The 19,659-nt window shown below is 40.7% G+C and overlaps 1 protein-coding gene across 2 annotated transcripts in view; it reads left to right on the forward strand.

Moving 5' to 3' along the window:
- MCU (mitochondrial calcium uniporter) overlaps positions 1 to 19,659 on the forward strand; it is a 152,586-nt gene that overhangs the window by 118,600 nt on the left and 14,327 nt on the right. For both annotated transcript variants that reach the window (XM_040975928.1, XM_040975929.1), the window contains exons 3-4: positions 10,059 to 10,229; positions 12,182 to 12,286. In XM_040975928.1, the coding sequence (XP_040831862.1) occupies positions 10,059 to 10,229; positions 12,182 to 12,286 (276 nt within the window). The remainder of the gene's footprint in view (positions 1 to 10,058; positions 10,230 to 12,181; positions 12,287 to 19,659) is intronic.

Here is a 19,659-nt window from a genome sequence, read left to right on the forward strand (position 1 = left end):
TGATGACACAGAAGTATTCCACCATATTTACTATGGAGGTTCTCACAAAGTTCAGGGAAAATATGTGCTATGAAAAAAACTAGGCATTGATTTCAAAAACTAGGCATTTTTTATAAACATTTTGAAGCTCCCTTATGTGTTTTTTAAATCAACTGTAAAAAGACTTGGCAACAAACACTGAATGCAACTAATGAAGCTGCCTAGCACACTGAGCCTCAGTGTTGTAACGTGGCAGAGCTCACAGTTCTCACAAGCATAAATCTGTCGTGGGGAAACCGAAGCACCTTATATTTTCCTATTTTAAGAATGTGTCCAGCAATTCAGACCCTTTTTTTCTAAAGTAACAGTTTCAGTTTGAAACTTTACCAAAATGTGGTTCAACTTGTTTCATCACAGAATCCCTTTTTGGATTTTATAAGGTTGAATTTTCAAATTGCCAAGACAAACAGCCACATCAACTTGGAGAGACCTTTCAGCTTTATGTGCTTGCAATATTTTGGCTGGCTTTGCATGGAATACAAGCAAATAATCGAATGTTTCATATTTTAAGTGATATCATCCATCCAAGATTGCCATCATTTTTACAGTTTTTCAAAGTGAATTTTGAGGGAATGAAAAACTACTCCATTTCCTTTCAACAACTCTTTGCTGAAACAACTGGTGTTGCCCGAGCAGTTAATTCCTGCGTTTTGTCCATTTAGTATGCGTGTCAACAGTCAGAAATCCCCATGACACATCTCTTGAGTAAATTAAACACTGTTAACATTAATGGTCATTAACATCTCTAAAAGAGTGTTACATTTCTTTGCCAAAATAACAACCAGGAAAAAAAATTTTTGACTGTGAGGAATCCCAGTATTCTGGTCACAGATGGTGCTTCTTCCAAATTTAGCAACCTGAGTCCTTATACTGCCTCAGCGGGGCAAGCTCCGCCCATCATCAGAACACTTTTTTCCACTGACACATACTAGCATTGAAGACTCCAACAAGCTTAACAGAAATCATTCCTACTACCACAGAAGTAATCGTTTGCATGAAAATCACTTTTTTTTTAAATCAAGGGAAAAGATTGAAATACAAAATTTTCCTTGCTTGTTCAAACTTTGGGAAAGAGTTTTTGGTTTTTAAGAGAGGGTTAGTACAAAGAGTTTATTCATGGCTCAATTTACTGAAGGCTATTTGGGGCTTAAGGAATGAGTGTAATTGCCCAGTTCAAGACCTTATAACTATTATGGATTTGGCAGAAAAAGCATCAGCTCTGTTGTCCATGCTGTCTCTGAGTAGGTAGTTGGAAATGAGGAGCGTGAGTTCCCTGCTGCTTCAGGAAGTCTCTCTGTGAGGTGGTTGTGCGTGAGGAGCTCTGTCAGCTTCCCTTGAAAGCCCTCAGAGTCCCCCAGAACACCTTGAGCTCACAGTCTTCTCCCTGATGCTGTTGCATGCAGTGACTTACACACAATTCTAAGTGTCAGAGTATCAGTATGCTTAGGTTCCTCTCGTAAGCCGCCCACAACCTGGCAAAAGGAGCGTGGGATTTGAGGTCACGTTTGTCGGCACATGCTTTTCACTAATTTTCATCTGAACAGAAAAAAGCAACATTTTAAATACCAAAGATGATACTCAGGGTACCCTGTTCCAAAGTAGGCCTGACTTCTTTATTCAGAACAATAGAAATAGCCTTGCAATTGGAATGGTCTTCATATGAAATTTAAATGTATTTTCTGTTTAATTTGTACACTTCAAATGTTTTATATGAATTGGAAATGATCATTTATTTAGATGGCTTTAAAGTGAGGAAAAATACTACAACATTATAAATATTAGTCTTAAAGCCTGGTAATATAAAGAAAATATGCTTTTTATGCAGTAAATTTCATATGTAAATTGATTTTTCTCAGGAATAGGGCTAAGAGAAGAGTCCACCTCAAACTTCATCGCAAAGGGGCTCAAACAAACCAGATCAGGAAATTCATATAGCATACTGCTTATTAAATGGCCTATTTAAAGAGTGGCTTCACATTTTCAGCAAAATTGAGACACAGATACAGAGGTACATTGTAGACTTGTTGCCTTCACACACATGAGGCCTGTATCATCAGGGTCTCTTGTCCTTGGGTGCCCTCCAAAGTCAGTGGTTCACCTGAAGAACCACTCCCACAGTCCATCACTCTGTGGGCGTGGACAGCTGCCTAGTGATAAGGACCCACCTTTATAACCTACAAAGTGGTGTCTTGGTCACGGAAACCATCTGCTCAGCCTGTGCTCCTTCCTCCTTAACTGCTTGCTGATCTTTTTACTGCCTTCACAGTTTTGCCTTTTCCAGTGGCTCATGTTGTATGGAAGCATACGAATGCAACTTTTCAGTTTGCCTTATTTCACTTGGTAATAGGCACTCCAGGTTTCTCTATACTTTTTTATACTTCATTAGTGCATTTCTTCTTAGCATTAGTAGTCCATTATCTGTCTGTCCTAGCCTTTGATCCCAATCACCTACTGAAAGATGTCTTGGGTACTCCCAAGATTTGAGACTATGAAAGAAGCTAATATAAATTTCCAAGTGCAGGTTTTGGTATGGACATAAAACTCCATCAAACTGTTTTCCAAAGTGACCATGCCATTTTGCATTTCCAGCAGCAGTGAGCAAGGAGCCCTATTGCTCCACATCTTGCCAGTGTTGTACCCTTTCCCCTTGTCCTCAGCTGCACAAATCACCTTTGTTCTCTTGACATTTAAACAGATGATTGAGAAGTTTCTCATACTTTTAAACTATGTATGTAGATACATTCTCATTAAATCTTCTTGGCAGTGTCCCATATGTGTGGCAAGGACCCAAATATTTGAGCCATCACCTGCTGCCTCCCAGGATGCTCCTTAGCAGGAAGATGGAGTCAGAAGCAGAGACCCTCCAATGTGGAATGCAGGGGTCCCAACCAACAGCTTCACCACTTGGCCAAGTGCTCACCCCGTTAGCTGATTTTAAAAGAACTAGAATTACATGGCTGGGTAGTGATGTATCAGGCTAACCCCCACTTCCTGTGATGCCTATGTCCCTTGTTGGCACCAATTCATGTCCCAGCTGCTCCACTTCTTACCCAGCTTTCTGCTATGGCCTGTGAAAGCAGCAGAAGATGGCCCCAGTCCTTGGGACTCAGCACCCATGTGGAAGACCCAGAAGAAACTCCTGGATCCCAGCTATGGATCAGCGCAGCTCTGTTGGAGCCATTTGGGGGTGAACCAATGGATGGAAGATCTTTCTGTCTGTTTCTTTCATTCTCTATATATAAAATCTACCTTTCAAATAAAAATAAACAAATCCCTTTTAAAAATGAGAAAGTATTATAAATGAGGAAAACACTATTAAAATAATAAGAACTAGAATTAGTGAAAGATACATAGGTAGTATAACTATTTGAGACTAATAGAAATAATAATGCATAATATTAAAAGATATGTTTTAACTTTAAGTGTTTCCTAACTTTTATCATTTAAATATCACAATGACTCCATAAAAAGAATTGCTACATAATCATGTATAGATTTATGTTTAACCAGTACTAATTCACTTAAGATGAACAATGAATTACATAGTTGATATGGTTAAAATAATTTATCATTTGTTAGAAACAATTTAATATGTCCAATTACTAGAATTAAATTTGTATAGTAATCAATATTTAATTTATAGCTATGGACAGATATTATCTACATTCATTGTTATGATTTGTCCATGCCCTTTCCCACCACTTTCAGGATTTTTAAATTTGAGGCGTGTCCATGAAAAGCCCAACTGTGTAGCAGACAGTTGAATGTGGCTTTGGGACCCACCAGCATTGACATGATAGCTGATACTTGGAAAGGATATGAGATGTAGCCATTGCAAGACTCAGAGGCCTAGAGCATAGCACCTAGAAATTTTGAAGGGATGAACAGAGGAAAAGTAGCCTGTGAAGGAAACTCAAAAGAAAATCCAGATACAAAGTTAGAAACCAAGCAAAGTGTGGTATCACAGAAGCCAAAGGGAAAGCTTTTCACAAGGGATATGGTTAACACCATTAAATGCCGTTCCAAGAAGCAAGTCAAAGGCTAAAGTCCCCACTGGGTTTGGCAGCCTGATATATGTACATTAGGTTAAACTGTGTGTGTGATTTAGAAATGTTATCGAATCTTGCTAGACTTAATTACTCTTAGCTATTAAAAGCTGGTGTTATTGTGCATGGTCTCTCTGGATTCTCAACACGAAAATTCTGTGATTATATCTTAGATGTGTGATGCATATTATTACAACAATTGGAGGAAAGGAACAATGACAGACATTAAAGTTCAGCTCCAGACAGCTTTGTAGGCCATCCTTCTCTACTTTTCCCAGGCCATTTTCCAGCAGGGAGCTGGATCAGAAGAACAGCCAGAACAAGAACCAGGGTGCGTTTGGGATGTCAGTGTCATGGGTAGCAGCATTACCTGCTGAGCCCACAGTGCTAGCCCATGCAAATAGTTTTTTTTGTTTTAATTTTGACATTCATGGAGAATGTATATTATGATAAAACCATGGGTGTTGTACACAGTAGTTTAAGCTACAGCATGGGGACATTGTCATATCATATCAGAGAATCTGTGGATCAAGACATACCTTTGCTTCCATCCAGCTTCCTGGAAAGCAGCAGATGATGGCTCAGGCACCTTGAGCCCTACCACCAGGCTGGGAGACCCAGAGGGAGCTCCTGCCTCCAGGCTTCAGCCTGCCTAGTCCCTGCTTTTACAGGAATTTGGGAATGAATCAGTGGATGTAAGATAGTGTGTTCTCTTTCTCTCCCTCTCTCCTCTCTCTCTCTGTCTCTCTCCCTTTCAAATAAATTTGATTTAAAAAAAAAAAAGCTGTGCATTTCCAACTTTTTTGCATCAAAATAAGCTTATATTTTTTGTTTTCCAAAAACTTGTATTTTATCACTCTTTTCCTGATCCTGATGTCTTAAAAATCGATTCCTAATTGGGGTGGAGATATTTGGAGGAGTGGTTGTGATGCCCGTATTCTGAATGCCTTGATTAGATTCCCTGCTCCAACTCCTCATTGCTACCAGTTGGTAGCTGATGCAGGGGTGTGTATGTGGATGGGAACTCTCTCTCTCAACTCAATAAAAGAGAAGAAAAACTATTCTTTCTTCATCCTCAAATATTTGTAGTTCAGCATTGCTTTACTTATTCCATACAGTTCCATAGCTTTTTCATTTTTAATACTTATTTTCTGGCATTAAGTGTTCATAACAGATGTCCTAAAATTTCTAGGTTTCATTATAACACACTGCTATTGATGCAGAAATAAAAGATTTTGAAAATCCAACCAGTCCCTTGAGATCATTTACACTTCAAAAATATTTATCTCTATAAGGAATACTAGCTGACAAGGGTCTTTATTGTAACTGTCCATTGTGACTTCACTACAGTCACCCTGTATTTTATATATTGTTAAACTTAAGGGAGTTTGGTAATAATTATTTTTTTTTTTTGATTACAAACCAAGAAAGGTAACATTTGCAGTACAGTCTAGTGTGTGGGGAGGAAGGAGACCTGGGGGGTTATTTCAAAAGCAGTGTTATAGTAAACGTTTCTCAGTTCTGAAATTTGTTATTCCATGCTGAGTTTCTCAAAGCTTTCACATTTCATTCCTTTGAGAGGCTCCATGTTCTTTGAAGGGCGGAAAAAAAGTTAAACTAGGTGTGAAAGACCTTCATTTTCTCTGTTGACTTTGTCTAAGCTATTTTAAAATAGTAATCCCTAAGCAAGTACCTGTGAAACTGATGTTCCAAATGTGAGGTGTTTAATATTCACAGATTCCTATCTTTTATTTGAATTTACCTCCACCTCCTCCTGAGAGCTTTTGTTTAGTTGGTTCCTTTCACATATTGAAAATGAGTCATTGGGGGTGAAAATACCAGGTGTGTAAGTCAGCTACCACATTTTGATATCATCATCATCTTTACTACCCATGGGAGAGAAAATATTCATATGTCATTGCCTGAGACTTTAAAGGGGTACTAGATTGATTGCTGATGATTCTCTTAGAAAAAAATAAGGGAAATGACAGTAAGCTGTTGTAAACTTTAGATAGCATATGCTGTACATTAACTTCCTATTTAATTTCAACCTGTTCTTTCTTAGGAAACATAGACTACTGCTTTGGAAGTTTTTTTTAGAGATTTTTTTTTTAATTTGCTTTTACAAAAGTAATTTATATAAGGTGAACAGTTTTCACAACACAGATTTAGGAGCCTAGTGGGCAATATAGATTTCTGGTTTTGCTTTCATTTAGTTTTGTGTAAAAATTCAGGCTGTGTATTCACAATGGGAACTACTTCAGTAAACAACCCAAACTCCAGGCAAAGTATCTGAAATGACTGTTTTCAGATGTTATGCTATTAACTCTGGGGAAAAAAAAAAGGGAAAGAAATGGGTTGAACCCTGTGCCGCCTCAGCTTACAGCCTGAGACAGCTTCTAACTTAACATTACTAGGAGAAGAAAGCAGACCAGGCCAACTATGGGAAAGGAAGAAGTGAAATGAATGCCACGGAGGGCAGGATCCGTGGCCTGAAGATCAGAAAGGAGGGAGGCACAGCAAGAGTTCATTAAATCTGTTGCATCCTTGAGGCTTCAGCCACATTCTAAACCACAGGAGTAGGCCAGAACAGCTTCCTAAGTAATATTAATTATCAGAGATACAATAAAAATGAGTAGTTCTCAGTGCTGCTAATAGCAGGTAGGACTGGAACCAGAGTTCGTATGGATGCCGGAGCTGCCAATCAAGACTGCTGAGGAAAAGATAAGGAAATAAGGAATTTTGTGCTATATTCTTGGAGCTATTTCTTCAATTGTCCAGCTTATAACAGTGTCTCTTTCTCTCTCTCTCTCTCAGTGAAATCCCAGATCATTTAACTTTTCCATCAGGTTAAGCTCAGAAAGATGTTAATGAGCACATGAAAGGGATTGTCTCAAAATATGTCCATTGAGTGAAATGCTTATTTATCTGTTCCTGGGATATGATATTGTACTATGACTACGGATTGACTGTCCTTGAGTAAGAGTCTCACGCGTCAGAGTTCTTTAAGATGTCATTCTGGGGCCCGGCGCGGTGGCGCAAGTGGTTAAGGTCCTCACCTTGCACGCCCGGGATCCCATATGGGTGCCGGTTCTATCCCGGCAGCCCCGCTTCCCTTCCAGCTCCCTGCCTGTGGCCCGGGAAAGCAGCAGAGGACGGCCCAAAGCTTTGGGACCCTGCACCCGCGTGGGAGACCCAGAAGAGGCTCCTGGCTTCGGATCAGCATAGCATCAGCCATTGCGGTCACTTGGGGAGTGAATCATCGGACAAAAGATCTTCCTCTCTGTCTCTCCTCTCTGTATATCCACCTTTCCAGTAAAAAAAAAAATAAAAAAAAATAAACCTTAAAAAAACCGATGTCATTCTGTAGGAATTCTTGAAAGTTTGTGGTCTCAAAGAGCTACCTCCTGCAGGCTGTGGAATCTGGCCCAACAATCTGTCCACTTAAGAAAGTCTTGCTAAGTGGAAGTTTAGCATTTATTCACCAATACCAAGAATTTGACTTCATGTTCTCAAGAAGGCCTCTCCTGAACCACTCAGAAGTCAGTTGCTGGCCCATTTCCTGAGAAATAAATTAAGTGAGAAGTCAGTTCAACAAAAAATTAAAAGGGATATTCTTAAGTATTCTTTGAAAAAAGTTCAATTCTAAAAGACTTCTTTTTTTTTTCCCTTTTTTATTTTGGGGATAATATTGTTAATTTACATTAATAGCAAAAGGCTTAAGGTTCCACTAAATAAACGGTACTACAAGTAAAAAATAAAAGTTGGCTCAGCAGGAGTGTATGAAAGGACTATAAACAACAGTCAGACTAAAAACATGTCAAACACAGTTAATTCTCAAGTAGCCATGGTTAATTAAAACTATAATTGTTTATCATTTTTAAGTATTTATTTGATAAAGATTTAAAATAAAGTTTGACAAAACACTGTTTGCAGGAAAACTGATGCATACAGACATTTATTTATATTAGCTCCAAGATAAGGAGAACAGATGGTATTGTCTCTCTGACTGGCTTATTTCATTCTGCTGTGCAGTAGAACTTTATTCTTATCTTGATATAACCTAGTACGCATCAACCCCTCACCATCTCTCCTTCCCCATTCTTCCCCAGCCTCTGGTAACTGCCATTAAATTCTAATCTCCATGAGATCACCTGTTTTTTAGACTCCGTGTATGAGTGCTGTCATGGGATGTTTATTATTCTGTACTGTACTTGGCTTATTTCACTAAACATGATGACCTCTGTTTCCATCCGTGCTGTTACACACAATAAAATTTCATCAGTATGTGTGCCACATTTTCTTTCTTTTTTTTTTTTTTAAGATTTGTTTATTTTTATTGGAAAGGCAGATTTATAGAGAGAAGGAGAGGTGAAGAGAAATGTCATCCTCTGGTTCACTCCGCAAGTGGCTGCAACAGCTAGAGCTGAGCCGATCTGAAGCCAGGAGCTTTTTTGGGTTCCCACATAGGTGCAGGAGCCCAAAAATTTGAATCATCCTCTGCTGCTCCCCTAGGCCATAAATAAGAAGCTGAATTCAAAGTGGAACAGCTGGCACCTGTATGGGATGCCATAACTACAGGCAGAGGATTAGCTGGCCATGCCGCCATGCCAGACCCACCACCACCAGTACTTTTAATCTTTTGTCTTGTTGATAATTATTGTTTGCGCTGAAGTAAGGTGCTATCTCATTGTGAATTTGATGTGCACTTCCTTGATGATTAGTTATGCTCAGCATTTATTCATATACCTATTGGCCATTTGTGTATCTTTCTTGGAGAAACATCTATTTAAATCTGCTTCTTTTTTTTTTTTTTTGAAGATTTATTTATTTGAAAAGCAGAGTAGCAGAGAAAGAGATCTTCCATCTGCTTGTTCGTTTCTCTCATGCCTGTGACAACAGGGCTAGTCCAGGGTGAAACCAGGAGTTTTTTCTGGATCTCTCACACAGATCTACTTTGGTAGAAAGCAAAATATTTGGGCCATCATCTGCTGCCTCCAAGGCAGCTTAGCAAGAAGCTGGATTAAATTGTCTCTGTCTAGGCTCAGGAGGTTTTCTGTCATTACATCTCTGAACATACGTTCTGCCACCTTGGCATTCTCGCATCTCTCTAGAATCTCAGTAATTCACATAGCTGTTCTTTTATTGCTATTCCCTGTTTCCTTAAAGCTTTCTTCATTATTCCCAATTCATTCTTCTTTGTTCTTTTCAATTGTAATTTTCAAATAGCCTGACTTTAAGCTCACCGATTTCTTCTGCTCCGTCTCGTCTTCTCCCGATACTTGCTTCTACATTTCTTAAATTTCACTTAGTGTATTTTTTAGTTGAAGGGAAGTTGCTTGATTTATTTTTCATTTCTATTTCCTTATCAAGACTCTGTTAAATATCAAATCCTTTCTCTGTATCCTCTTGCGTTTTGTTGAGTTTCCCTGAAACAGCCATTTTGAAAACTTGATCTGAACATGGCGTTTCAGTTCCTAGACATTGGTTTCTCAAATCTTGTTTGGCTCTTCAGTGAGGTCATGGTTCTCTGGCAGCCCTGGTGTCTGCTGCTGCACAGCATCAACTGTGCCTTACGGTGAGTCACAACCAGCAGGCTGCTTTTATGGCTGTCTTTCTAGAAATTCTGAACAACCTGCTGGTTCTCTCTAAGCCCATGAATACGTCTGTGAAGACTGACAAGGCTATCCCCTTTCTGCAGTGTGACTTTTCTTAGGATTCTAACAAGGTGAGACTCTGCAGTCTCGTCCAGCTTCTGTAGCTCTTGTGAAAGGAGTTTTGGAGTGTGTGTGGCTTTTGGTGCCTCTGCAGGGAGGGATCCCCAGCGTGTCATTGCTGCCAGCTTGACTCTGATTTGAAAATATTTCAAACCCCATTAATCATCAATAATAATAAAATACTCCCAGCCCTGGGCAAAGAGCTTCCACGTATCGTTAACTCCAATGATCGTATGTGGTGGTGTTTTTGCTTCAGATGTGACAGTGGTTTACCAGAACGGACTGCCTGTGATATCCGTGAGGCTGCCGTCCCGGCGCGAGCGCTGCCAGTTCACGCTCAAGCCCATCTCCGACTCTGTGGGTGTGTTTTTACGACAACTGCAGGAAGAAGACCGGGGAATCGACAGAGTTGCAGTCTACTCACCAGGTATTATTTTTCATTTTTGACAAGTTTATTTGAAAGAACGTCCATCTTCTGGTTCACTCTCTAAATGCTGGCAGCAGCTGGGGCTGAAGCAGAGCAAGCCTGAGGCCGGAAACTTGATCCAGGTTTCCCAGGTGGTTCAAGACTGAACCATCGCCTACTGTCTCCCAGGGTGAACTTTAGCAGGAAGCTGGAAAGGGAGTGAGGCTGAAACCCAAACTCAGGTGTCCCTAACAGCAGTTCAACTGCCAAGCCAAACAATGCCTTTCCTGTGTCCCCCCCACACACACATTCCTTGTTAATTCCCAGACACTCCTCATTTCCCCCAGGCTGTATCTAGGCACACATCACTGTGAAAAGGTCACATAGTGTTAACTTTGTAAAACATATTTTTTGATTAGCATATGCCAGGAAGCAAAGCTACTACTTTTCCAGGGGTTCTCAGAATGTCCAGGTTTAGCATGTGTCTCATTCAGAAACTACTCACATAGAATGCCACAGACAAGGAGGAACAGCCAGTCCCATTTTCACATTATCCAGACCTTTGATCAGCACCTTTGCTGCAGAATTTATTATTCTACCAGTTGAGTCTTCATCTCTAGAGATAGGAAATATAAATTCTCTTGGATCTTATTATGTTTTTCACATACAAGTTTACAAAAAATGAAACTTCATGGTTTGAAAAGAATATTAAGGCACTAAAAATTCCCATTTGACATGAGATATGTGTGTTTTTTTATGTTTTATTTTATTTGCTTATGAAGGCAGAGAGAGTGAGTGTTCACACCTTTATCCACTGGTTCACTTGTCAGATTCGCACAGCATCAAGGACTGGACCAGGCAGAATCCAGGAGCACGAAGCTCCATCTGGGTCTCCCATGTGGGGAACAGGAGCCCAGGCGGCTAGACCGTACCTGCTGCCTCCCAGGATGCATTACAGGCAGCCGGATCAGAAACAGCGTCCAGGTCTTGAACTGACACCTCCCCGATGGGAGATGGGTTTTCACAGCGGGAGCTTATCATGCTGTGCTACAGTACCCAGTCCCATGTTTCATTTGCTTATTTCTTAAAATGCCTTAATTTTTGACCTGTTTCTTCTTTGAAAATTTGAAAATTATTAAAAACTACAAAAATTAATACTGTAAACACCTACTTACCCTTCATCTGGATTCACCACTTGTAAGCAATAACTGCCTGTCTGTAATTGCAAGTATCTTAATTATAGTCAGTTCTCAACTCATTTAGTAACAGAATTAGTGGACCGTGTTGTTTGCTATTGTTAGCATTGTTCCCAACTGAATTACTGGCAGCTTAACGGTGACTCTACTGCAAAGCTCCATAATGTTAGAATTTTTGCTTTTATTGTTTCCATCATAAACAGAAATCTCTAGATCTGTGGCCAGTCATTATTTCACTCATTCATACAGTTCTGCAAGAAAAGCAGCTGCTAAATCATCACAAAACCTGAGGCCTGAGAAGAAAGAGCTTCAGCCTAAATCTAAGCTTTGGTTAGCATAGAACTGGAGATGAGGTAAAAAGCTAACTACAGGGCCTGGCTCAATAGCATAGTGGCTAAAGTCCTCGTCTTGCATGCGCCAAGATCTCATGTGAGCGCTGGTTCCTACTCTGGCTGCTCCACTTCCTATGCAGTTCTCTGTTTCTGGCCTGGGAAAGCAGCAGAGGACGATCCAAAGCTTTGGGACCCTATGCCCACATGGAAGACCCGGAAGAGCTCCTGGCTCCTGGCTTCAGAAGATCTTTCTGTCTGTCTTTCCTCTTTAAAATCTGACTTTCCAATTTAAAAAAAAAAATAAATCTTTTTTTAAAAAAATCACTAACTACAATCTATAAACAGGAAAGAGATAATTGCTAAAGTCTGTTTTAGGGGTCACTTTTTCCTGATCATACTTCTGTAATGGCAGACATATGACAGGTCTTACCTAACATTTCCACAGATGGGGTACGCGTTGCTGCTTCCACGGGAATAGACCTCCTCCTCCTTGATGACTTCAAGCTGGTCATCAATGACTTCACGTATCATGTGCGGCCACCAAAGAGAGGTAAGACATCGACCTGGACGCTGGCCCAGAAGTATGGGGGTGGTTTTTGGAAAAAACTTTGTTTTTTTCCCCTGGGTAACCTGAGAAACAGACAATACTCAGAGAACACTGACCATGTTGTGTAGCTGGGTTCCTGCTCAGTTGAGCTACTCATTGAGTTCCTAGCACGTGGCAAGTTTATTGATTGAAACCAGTTAGATTCTGTTTCAGCGCTGAGATGTTTTATTAACTGGCAGGCGCTGCATTTCACTTGAACGGATGTCTTACCTGAAGAAATGCCTTCCTTCTGTACCAGCTCAGTCATTTTAATAACAACATAAAGGAAATTCTAAAAAAAACAAAGTTTGGGCATTCCTGATCTCTTTCACATTGTAACAGATATTAATCTTTTCAATTTTGATGACTTAAAGTCAGTTATTGTACAATAAACCTTAGGAATTTCTGAGCCTATGTAAGACTTTGTATGAAAAGTTGAGGTACTCACCTCGGGTACAGATTTTAAGAGGTCACAAAAAGCTTGGTCATCAAGATAAGTAAGATTTTAAAACACTGTTTTGAAAAAATTGAAGGGAGTACCAAAACAATCCATTATGAATAAAATACCAAAATTTTAAATACATGGTATTTCTGAGTTTTCTTGTCAGCCCAGATTCTGTGGGGCTCTGTACAATACTGATGGCTAAATAACGTGTCTACTTTGGTCACTTTCTCATTTTGACATTGTCACTTAACGGCTATTTGCAATACACCTTGCACCACCACCACTTCTTCCGTTAGCCTCCTAAGATAACCATTCTTTTTGATTCTGCTTTTGAGAAATGAGTCTGTTGGACAAAAATTCCTGAGTAAAGGTTGAAATATCAAATGTCTCTATAATCTAGTCCACATCTAGCTTTTTAAATTATCTCTTTGCTATGTTACATCTTACCTACTTTTCCTCCTCTGTGCATTGTTTTACTAACCATGTCATTCAGTATTTGCTCACCTTTCTTTCCTCTGCCTATGGTACCCATGTCCCTCTTTCTTCCTAATCGTGTTTCCTCATGGCAAAATTGCCTTGGAGGGGCTAGTGCTGTGTCATAGTGTGTTAAGCCTGCAGCACTTCATCCCATATGGGCACCAGTTTGTGTCTTGGCTGCTCCACTTCCAATCCAGGTCCCTGCTAATAGCCTGGAAAAGCAGTGGAAGATGGCCCAAGTGATTAGGTGTCCGCACTCAATGGGAGACACAGAGAAAGCACCAGGCACCTAGCCTAGCCTGACCTAGCCCAAGCTGTTGCAGCCATTTGGGGAGTGAACCAGTGGATGAAAAATTTCTCTCTCTTTATCTCTCTCTCCCCCCACCTCTGCTGCCTTTCAAATAAATAAATCTTAACTTTAAAAAAAGAAGAAGTTACATTGAAGGCTTGAATGATCCTGTCCTTTCTTTCACAGATCCTCAGCCAACTAGAAGTGACTCACCTCTTACCTGAATTCTGCTAGTTACTTTGGGGGTTGGGGTGTAGTTAACTGGATAACATTTGGCTGTTCAGAGGCTGGAGTCTCTTCTTGGCTCCCACCAGGTTACAAAGAACTAACTTGAGGGAAAAAAAGTTTAGAGACATAATCCTTTTAAGTAGTAAGAATGGAAAAATATCCTGTGCCTGGCATGATGGCTCAGTTAGCTAAATCCTCACCTTGTAAGTGCTGGATCCCATATGAGCAGCAGTTCATATCCCAGCTGCTGCACTTCCCATCCAGCTGCCTGTTTGTAGCCTGGAAAGGCAGTTGAGGACGGCCCAAAGCCTTGAATCTCTGCACCCACGTGGGAGACCCGGAGGAGGCTCGCTGGCTCCAGGCTTTATATCATCTCATCTCGAGCTGTTACAGCCCTTTGGGGAGTAAATCATAGATGGAAGATCTTTCTGTCTGTCTCTCCTCATCTCTGTAAATCTGATCTGCCTTTCCAATAAAATTTTTTAAATTCAAATATTCTTTTAAGTGGTAAGACATTGAATCAGATTTGATTGAGCTGAAATAACTTGAGTACACCAACTTTGAAATAACTTGTGTTTATCAGCTTTGTTAATATATTTTTCTTTTTTATTCCTGCATTAAAATTTCTTTTAAAGTAATAGAAATACAAGTATCATTGAACTCAGAACTTTTGTGAATTATGTAGTTGATTCTATTTAGATTTTTGTTGAGACAGTAACATTATAAAAATTTGCTAACATATGCCTATACACAATGTAGCAATCAAGAAAATTGAAGAGCTTCTATATATTGTCCAAAGCTAATGATATTTTAGCTAATAAATAGCAAGCATTTGTTTAATACTATGTTTTTGAACAGAAATAAACATTGTATGTCTTCAAATAAGATGATTCCCAAGTTGACTAAGGAAGGTAAAGAGAGAAACTGAAAAGTAAGGCAGGGAATTCATTTGATTGTGTTGCTGGCTGCCCCAACCCTCTGCCTTATATTTCTGATTTCCAAGATGTAGATTAGTAGGAACCTGGAATCGGGAGCAAAGCCAGGAGTTGTACCCAGATGTGGGGCGGGTGCGGGCATCCCCAGCTGCATCCTAACCACTGTGCCAAGTGTTTGACACACTACACTGTACCTCCTCAGGGAAAAGAGTAGATGTTGGGAAGACAGTGCTGTACAACTGCCTTGGGCATCAGATAACAAAGAGTAACACAGGGTTTCTATATACAGGTGGGACAGACGGATGAGGTTTGCTTTATAAAAGTGAAAATAGTTCAGGAAGGAACAGTTTCCTAGGACAGTTTTTACTTTTTGACACAAATGTTTCTGTTCACTCCTCACCCCCCTTTATCTTTCACTTCTCTCTCCTGTTTCTTCTTTTCCCTGTTTCTGAGCAGCACCTGGGAACTAAAATGCTCTATAAAATGCTGTGTGCTGGTACACCCTAATTCCCCACATCTCGAAGCATTGAGGATAGAGGGCTTGTTCCTAGCAAATCTAGTAAAGCCACATTTAATGTGTATGTGGGATTGGCTGTCCCTCGGAGTCACGGACGCTTAAAAGCTTGTACCCAACCCCACAGTTGGAGGGAAGTGGCAGGAGGAAACAGAAATGGAACAGGGAACGTGTCAGGACGGTAGGGCTGGATGCAAGCTGTGTCACATTCTTTGGTTCCTGTAGCTATGTTTAGCCAATTTCCTCTCTGACCACTGAAGGATGGGAGGAGTAACTATTTCTGCAATTAGACAAGTTTATAATTTAATCTAAATCTGGAAGAGAGGAAAACATGGAAAGGAACATGAAAAGCCATTTATCGCGGTCGACGTGGCAGCGGTACTTAACTACCCTGCCCTTCATCTTAGGGAAGGGAATATACCCTGTGTCACTGGTAATTATGTTTCCTGCAAAGGAAAATCACTGTGATTGACACCACAAAGCCCTTTTCTCAGTGCTGGAGACCTTGCTTCTCTTAATGATGTCAGTGGGTAGAAAGATTGGAATGGGCAAACCATTCATCCACGAGAACCGTCACTTTGTAAAGACTCCAGAAGCCCAAACCAGGTTTGTAGCTGAGAATTGTTCATAGCCGTTTGTTAGCATATCTCCGCTGCCTTTCTGCACCTTAATTATCCCCGAATTGATGGCGTGTACAGAAACACTAATAAACGTCTAATTGCGTGTTAGTGAAGCACACACCAGTCACCCTGAAGTATTGTTAAGCATTTGGCAGACTTATTTTCCTCTTCCTACAACTTTGTCTGTACATACAGGAACAGATTTTCTGCAGGGTCAGGAGCATGGGCTTATTGTTTTCTTCTACCATAGCAATATTTTAGCAACATGATATTACCTTCAAGAAAACTTTAAAAAGTACAGCCTTGCCCTTTTGTATCTAGAAGGGCTTCCCTGGTTTGTACTCATAAGGGTACTAACTGGGCCAGTCTTGTAACACAGCAGGCAGAGCTGTAGCTGAGAAGCTGTGCCTGATAGGGCCTCCCTTATGGGCCCCAGATCATTTCCAGCTATTCGACTTCCAAACCAACTCCCTGCGAAAGGCCTAGGAAAACTGCAGAAGATGGTCCAAGTGCTGTCCCCTACACCCATGTGCATCCAGGCTTTGGCCTGGCCCAGCCCTGGTCATTGCAGCCATTTGGAGGAGTAAACAAGTAGATGGAAGATTTCTCTCTGTCCATTTCTCTGTGTAACTATGATTTTCAAAATAAATAACTATTTTAAATAATTAAGATTCATGTTGTGATTTTAACTTGCTTTACTATTTTTAATTTGTTTAAAAGTTGATATTCATGGACCCAGTGCTGTATCCTAGTGGCTAAAATTGTTGCCTTACATGAGCCAGAATCCCAAATGAGCTCTGGTTCATTTCCTAATGGCCCCACATCCCATCCAGCTCCCTGCTTGTGGCCTGGGAAAGCAGTCAAGGACAGGCCAAAGCCTTGGGACTCTGCACCCATGTGGGAGACCCAGAAGAGACTCCTGGCTCCTAGCTTAAGATCAGCTCAGTGACGGCAATTGCAACCAGTTGGAGAGTGAATCAGTGGATGGAAGGTCTTCATCTGTCTCTCCTCTCTGTATATCTGACTTTCCAGTGAAAATGAATCTTCAAAAAAAGTTGATATTCATATTATGGGTCCTTTTATGTAGAAAATGTGACACTTTACATCAGTTCTTCCTCTAATGGCTTCTGGGTTGTTACAGTTAGGAAGGTCTCTGGATTGTTTCAGTATGCTTGGCATTTGCTTCTTGCTCAGAATTCGAGTTTCTGATCCATGTACCTTTGACATAGTACTTTTTCCTACATATATACACGTACACGTCCTAAAGTGACATATATTCAGTCATTGAGGCTGCAACAGTCTATAGCAAAAGACAAAAATGCAATGTATTTACAGACTATGAAACAAGTAGCTCAGTTAAAGGTACAAGCACTCATACAATGTACTGCAGTTTTAAGACAGAATGAATTCGTTATGCCCTGCTGTGATGAAATCTGCACATCCTGTTTTAGAGTGGTTTTACAGCTTGTCAGTCTGCTGAGCTGGAATTCCGTTTCTGTTGTTCTGTATTGGGAGGAACCAACATAGAAATTCAGATGAAAGTGATCTGTGTGGGGTGGAGTCGAAGCCTCTGCTGTGCAGGGCGCTGGTCTGCGGACGCAGCTTGGGCAGCCAAAAGGCATGTGTTGTTTTTTAGAAGAATCTCTCTCTCTCTCTCTCTCTCTATTTATTATGTAGTGTTGTACAAAATGTATACAGGTCTGGAAAAGCCAAATTAAGCTAATTACAATATGCATTTCCTTACAAAATGTTTACTTAAATGTTAAAAGAACACTTAAAATCTACTCTCCTAGCAGTTTTCAAGAATATAAAAGCAACATAGTAAACCAAAATTTTACATCCTCTGATAAACATTTCTGCAGCCACCAAAATATTGTTTAAATTTACGGTAAAACTATTCAGTTTTCGCTCATGTTGATTACATTTTTTTTTCTTTTTTGAGGATTTATTTATTTATTTGGAAGTCAGAGTTAGAGAGGGAGAGAGAGACACAGAGATCTCCTATCTGCTGATGCATTCCCCACATGGCTGCAGTGGCTGGAGTTGGGTAAAGCCAGGAGCTTTTTCTGCATCCCCCACACAGGTGAAGGGGCCCCAGGGCAAGGACCATCCTCCCCTGCTTCCCTAGGCCGCTGGCAGGGAGCTGGATCACAAGTGGATCAGCTAGGATAAGAGCAGGCACGCAGAGGTGCCGACATCTCAGGTGGTGGCTTTGTGCAGCACACCGGAGCTCTAGCCTCTGAATATTAGTGTTTGAACTGAGAATTCTTCAGTGAATGACATTCTAATGGAAACTTACTTTTCCTGTAAAATAAATGTTAAGCCTGATTTCAAGGGTTATAGATCCTCAGATTATGTTTCCATATTTGTTTATTTTCATCATGTCCAGGCTTTGTTAGGAAAGAGAACATTTCTGTCAGATTCCTTTCTTCCCTCCCTGCCCCCTTCCTTACTTCCTTGGGTTTCTAAGCAAATAGTATATTGAGAATATGGTGGAATTGAAAATCAACTAGAAAAAGTAAGTGTGTAGAATTTAAACAGAAAAAGCAGTCCTTGACTGTTCCCCAAGGCATAGCTTTTCTACTCCCTACAAAACTCTGATAGTTTGGGCATATTGTTGCTACAACCCATTCAGAAGAAGAATCATCACCTCTTAATTGATCCTCACCCTACTTCTACAATGACTAAATCCATTATGGAATGCAAAAATATTTCTTAAGCTTACTTCTCAGGTCTGTGTGTAGGTTGCCAGCACCATGCTTGTCCTGTAATTTTGAGGATAGCCTAGGATAATCTAAGCAAGATGATTTCGTTAATAGATAACAAATACCTTCTGGAGCTGGATCTTTTTGAAAAGGGGGCCGAGCTTACAGGGGAGCTATGACTGCGGCTACAGTGGAAGCGTTAGAGCTCAGCCCAGGTCTAGGTAACCCTGGACTCTGCCACTTCCCTCTGATGTTCTGGACAAGTGACTCCAGCCCTGTGGAGAGCAATTGTAAACCTGAAAATTAAATGCCAATGGAAGCTAGAACTAGTGCTAAGAAGATGCTGTTGCCATAGGTGACTTTTGGAAAAGTGTTCTTGGTTTTTTTATCTCATTAATTCCATACACATTCACTGAAACATGCAGGATACTGTGTTGGATGCTATTTCTCAGCTCTTTAATCCAATTGATACCCCATTTGAATGTTTTCATTGATTGGATTTTTGCAATAGCTATACCAAATGACATGTTGAGGAATATCTGAAATATGTGATGAATTCTGACTGTGGCTTACTTATTTTGATTTAAAAGAGGGCTAGCCTTAGGCTGTGCCTAACAGAGTCACATTTAAAGCTGATAAAGATTCTAGGGATGAGTGTGGAGATGTCATGGGCTAAGCCATTGCTTACAAAGACTGAATCCCGAGGTGAGGAACCTTCTCAAATCCCAGCCTGATCCAGCTTCCTGTTAATATGCTGGAGTCTGTGCATGCTGAACCACTCACAGAGGACGCCCCAGTGGAGTCCCTGCCTCCGGTCCTGGCCTAGCCTAAGTCAAGGCTGTTCCAGGCATCCAAGGAATAAACCAGGGAATAGAAGATCTCCCTAGTGTGTCTATATCTTTGTCATTCTTCCCTTTGAATTAAATAAATCCATTTTAAAAAAAGATTCTGAGGGCCCGGCACGGTGGCGCAAGTGGTTAAGGTCCTCGCCTTGCACGCCCGGGATCCCCTATGGGCGCCGGTTCAATCCCAGAGGCCCTGCTTTCCTTCCAACTCCCTGCCTGTGGCCTGGGAAGGCAGTCGAGGACAGCCCAAGGCATTGGGAACCTGCACCCGCGTGGGAG

This window comes from Ochotona curzoniae, unplaced genomic scaffold, assembly GCF_017591425.1.
Source record: "Ochotona curzoniae isolate NIBS_2020 unplaced genomic scaffold, NIBS_Ocur_1.0 contig_2692, whole genome shotgun sequence".
In the NCBI taxonomy this organism is placed as follows: Eukaryota; Metazoa; Chordata; class Mammalia; order Lagomorpha; family Ochotonidae; genus Ochotona; species Ochotona curzoniae.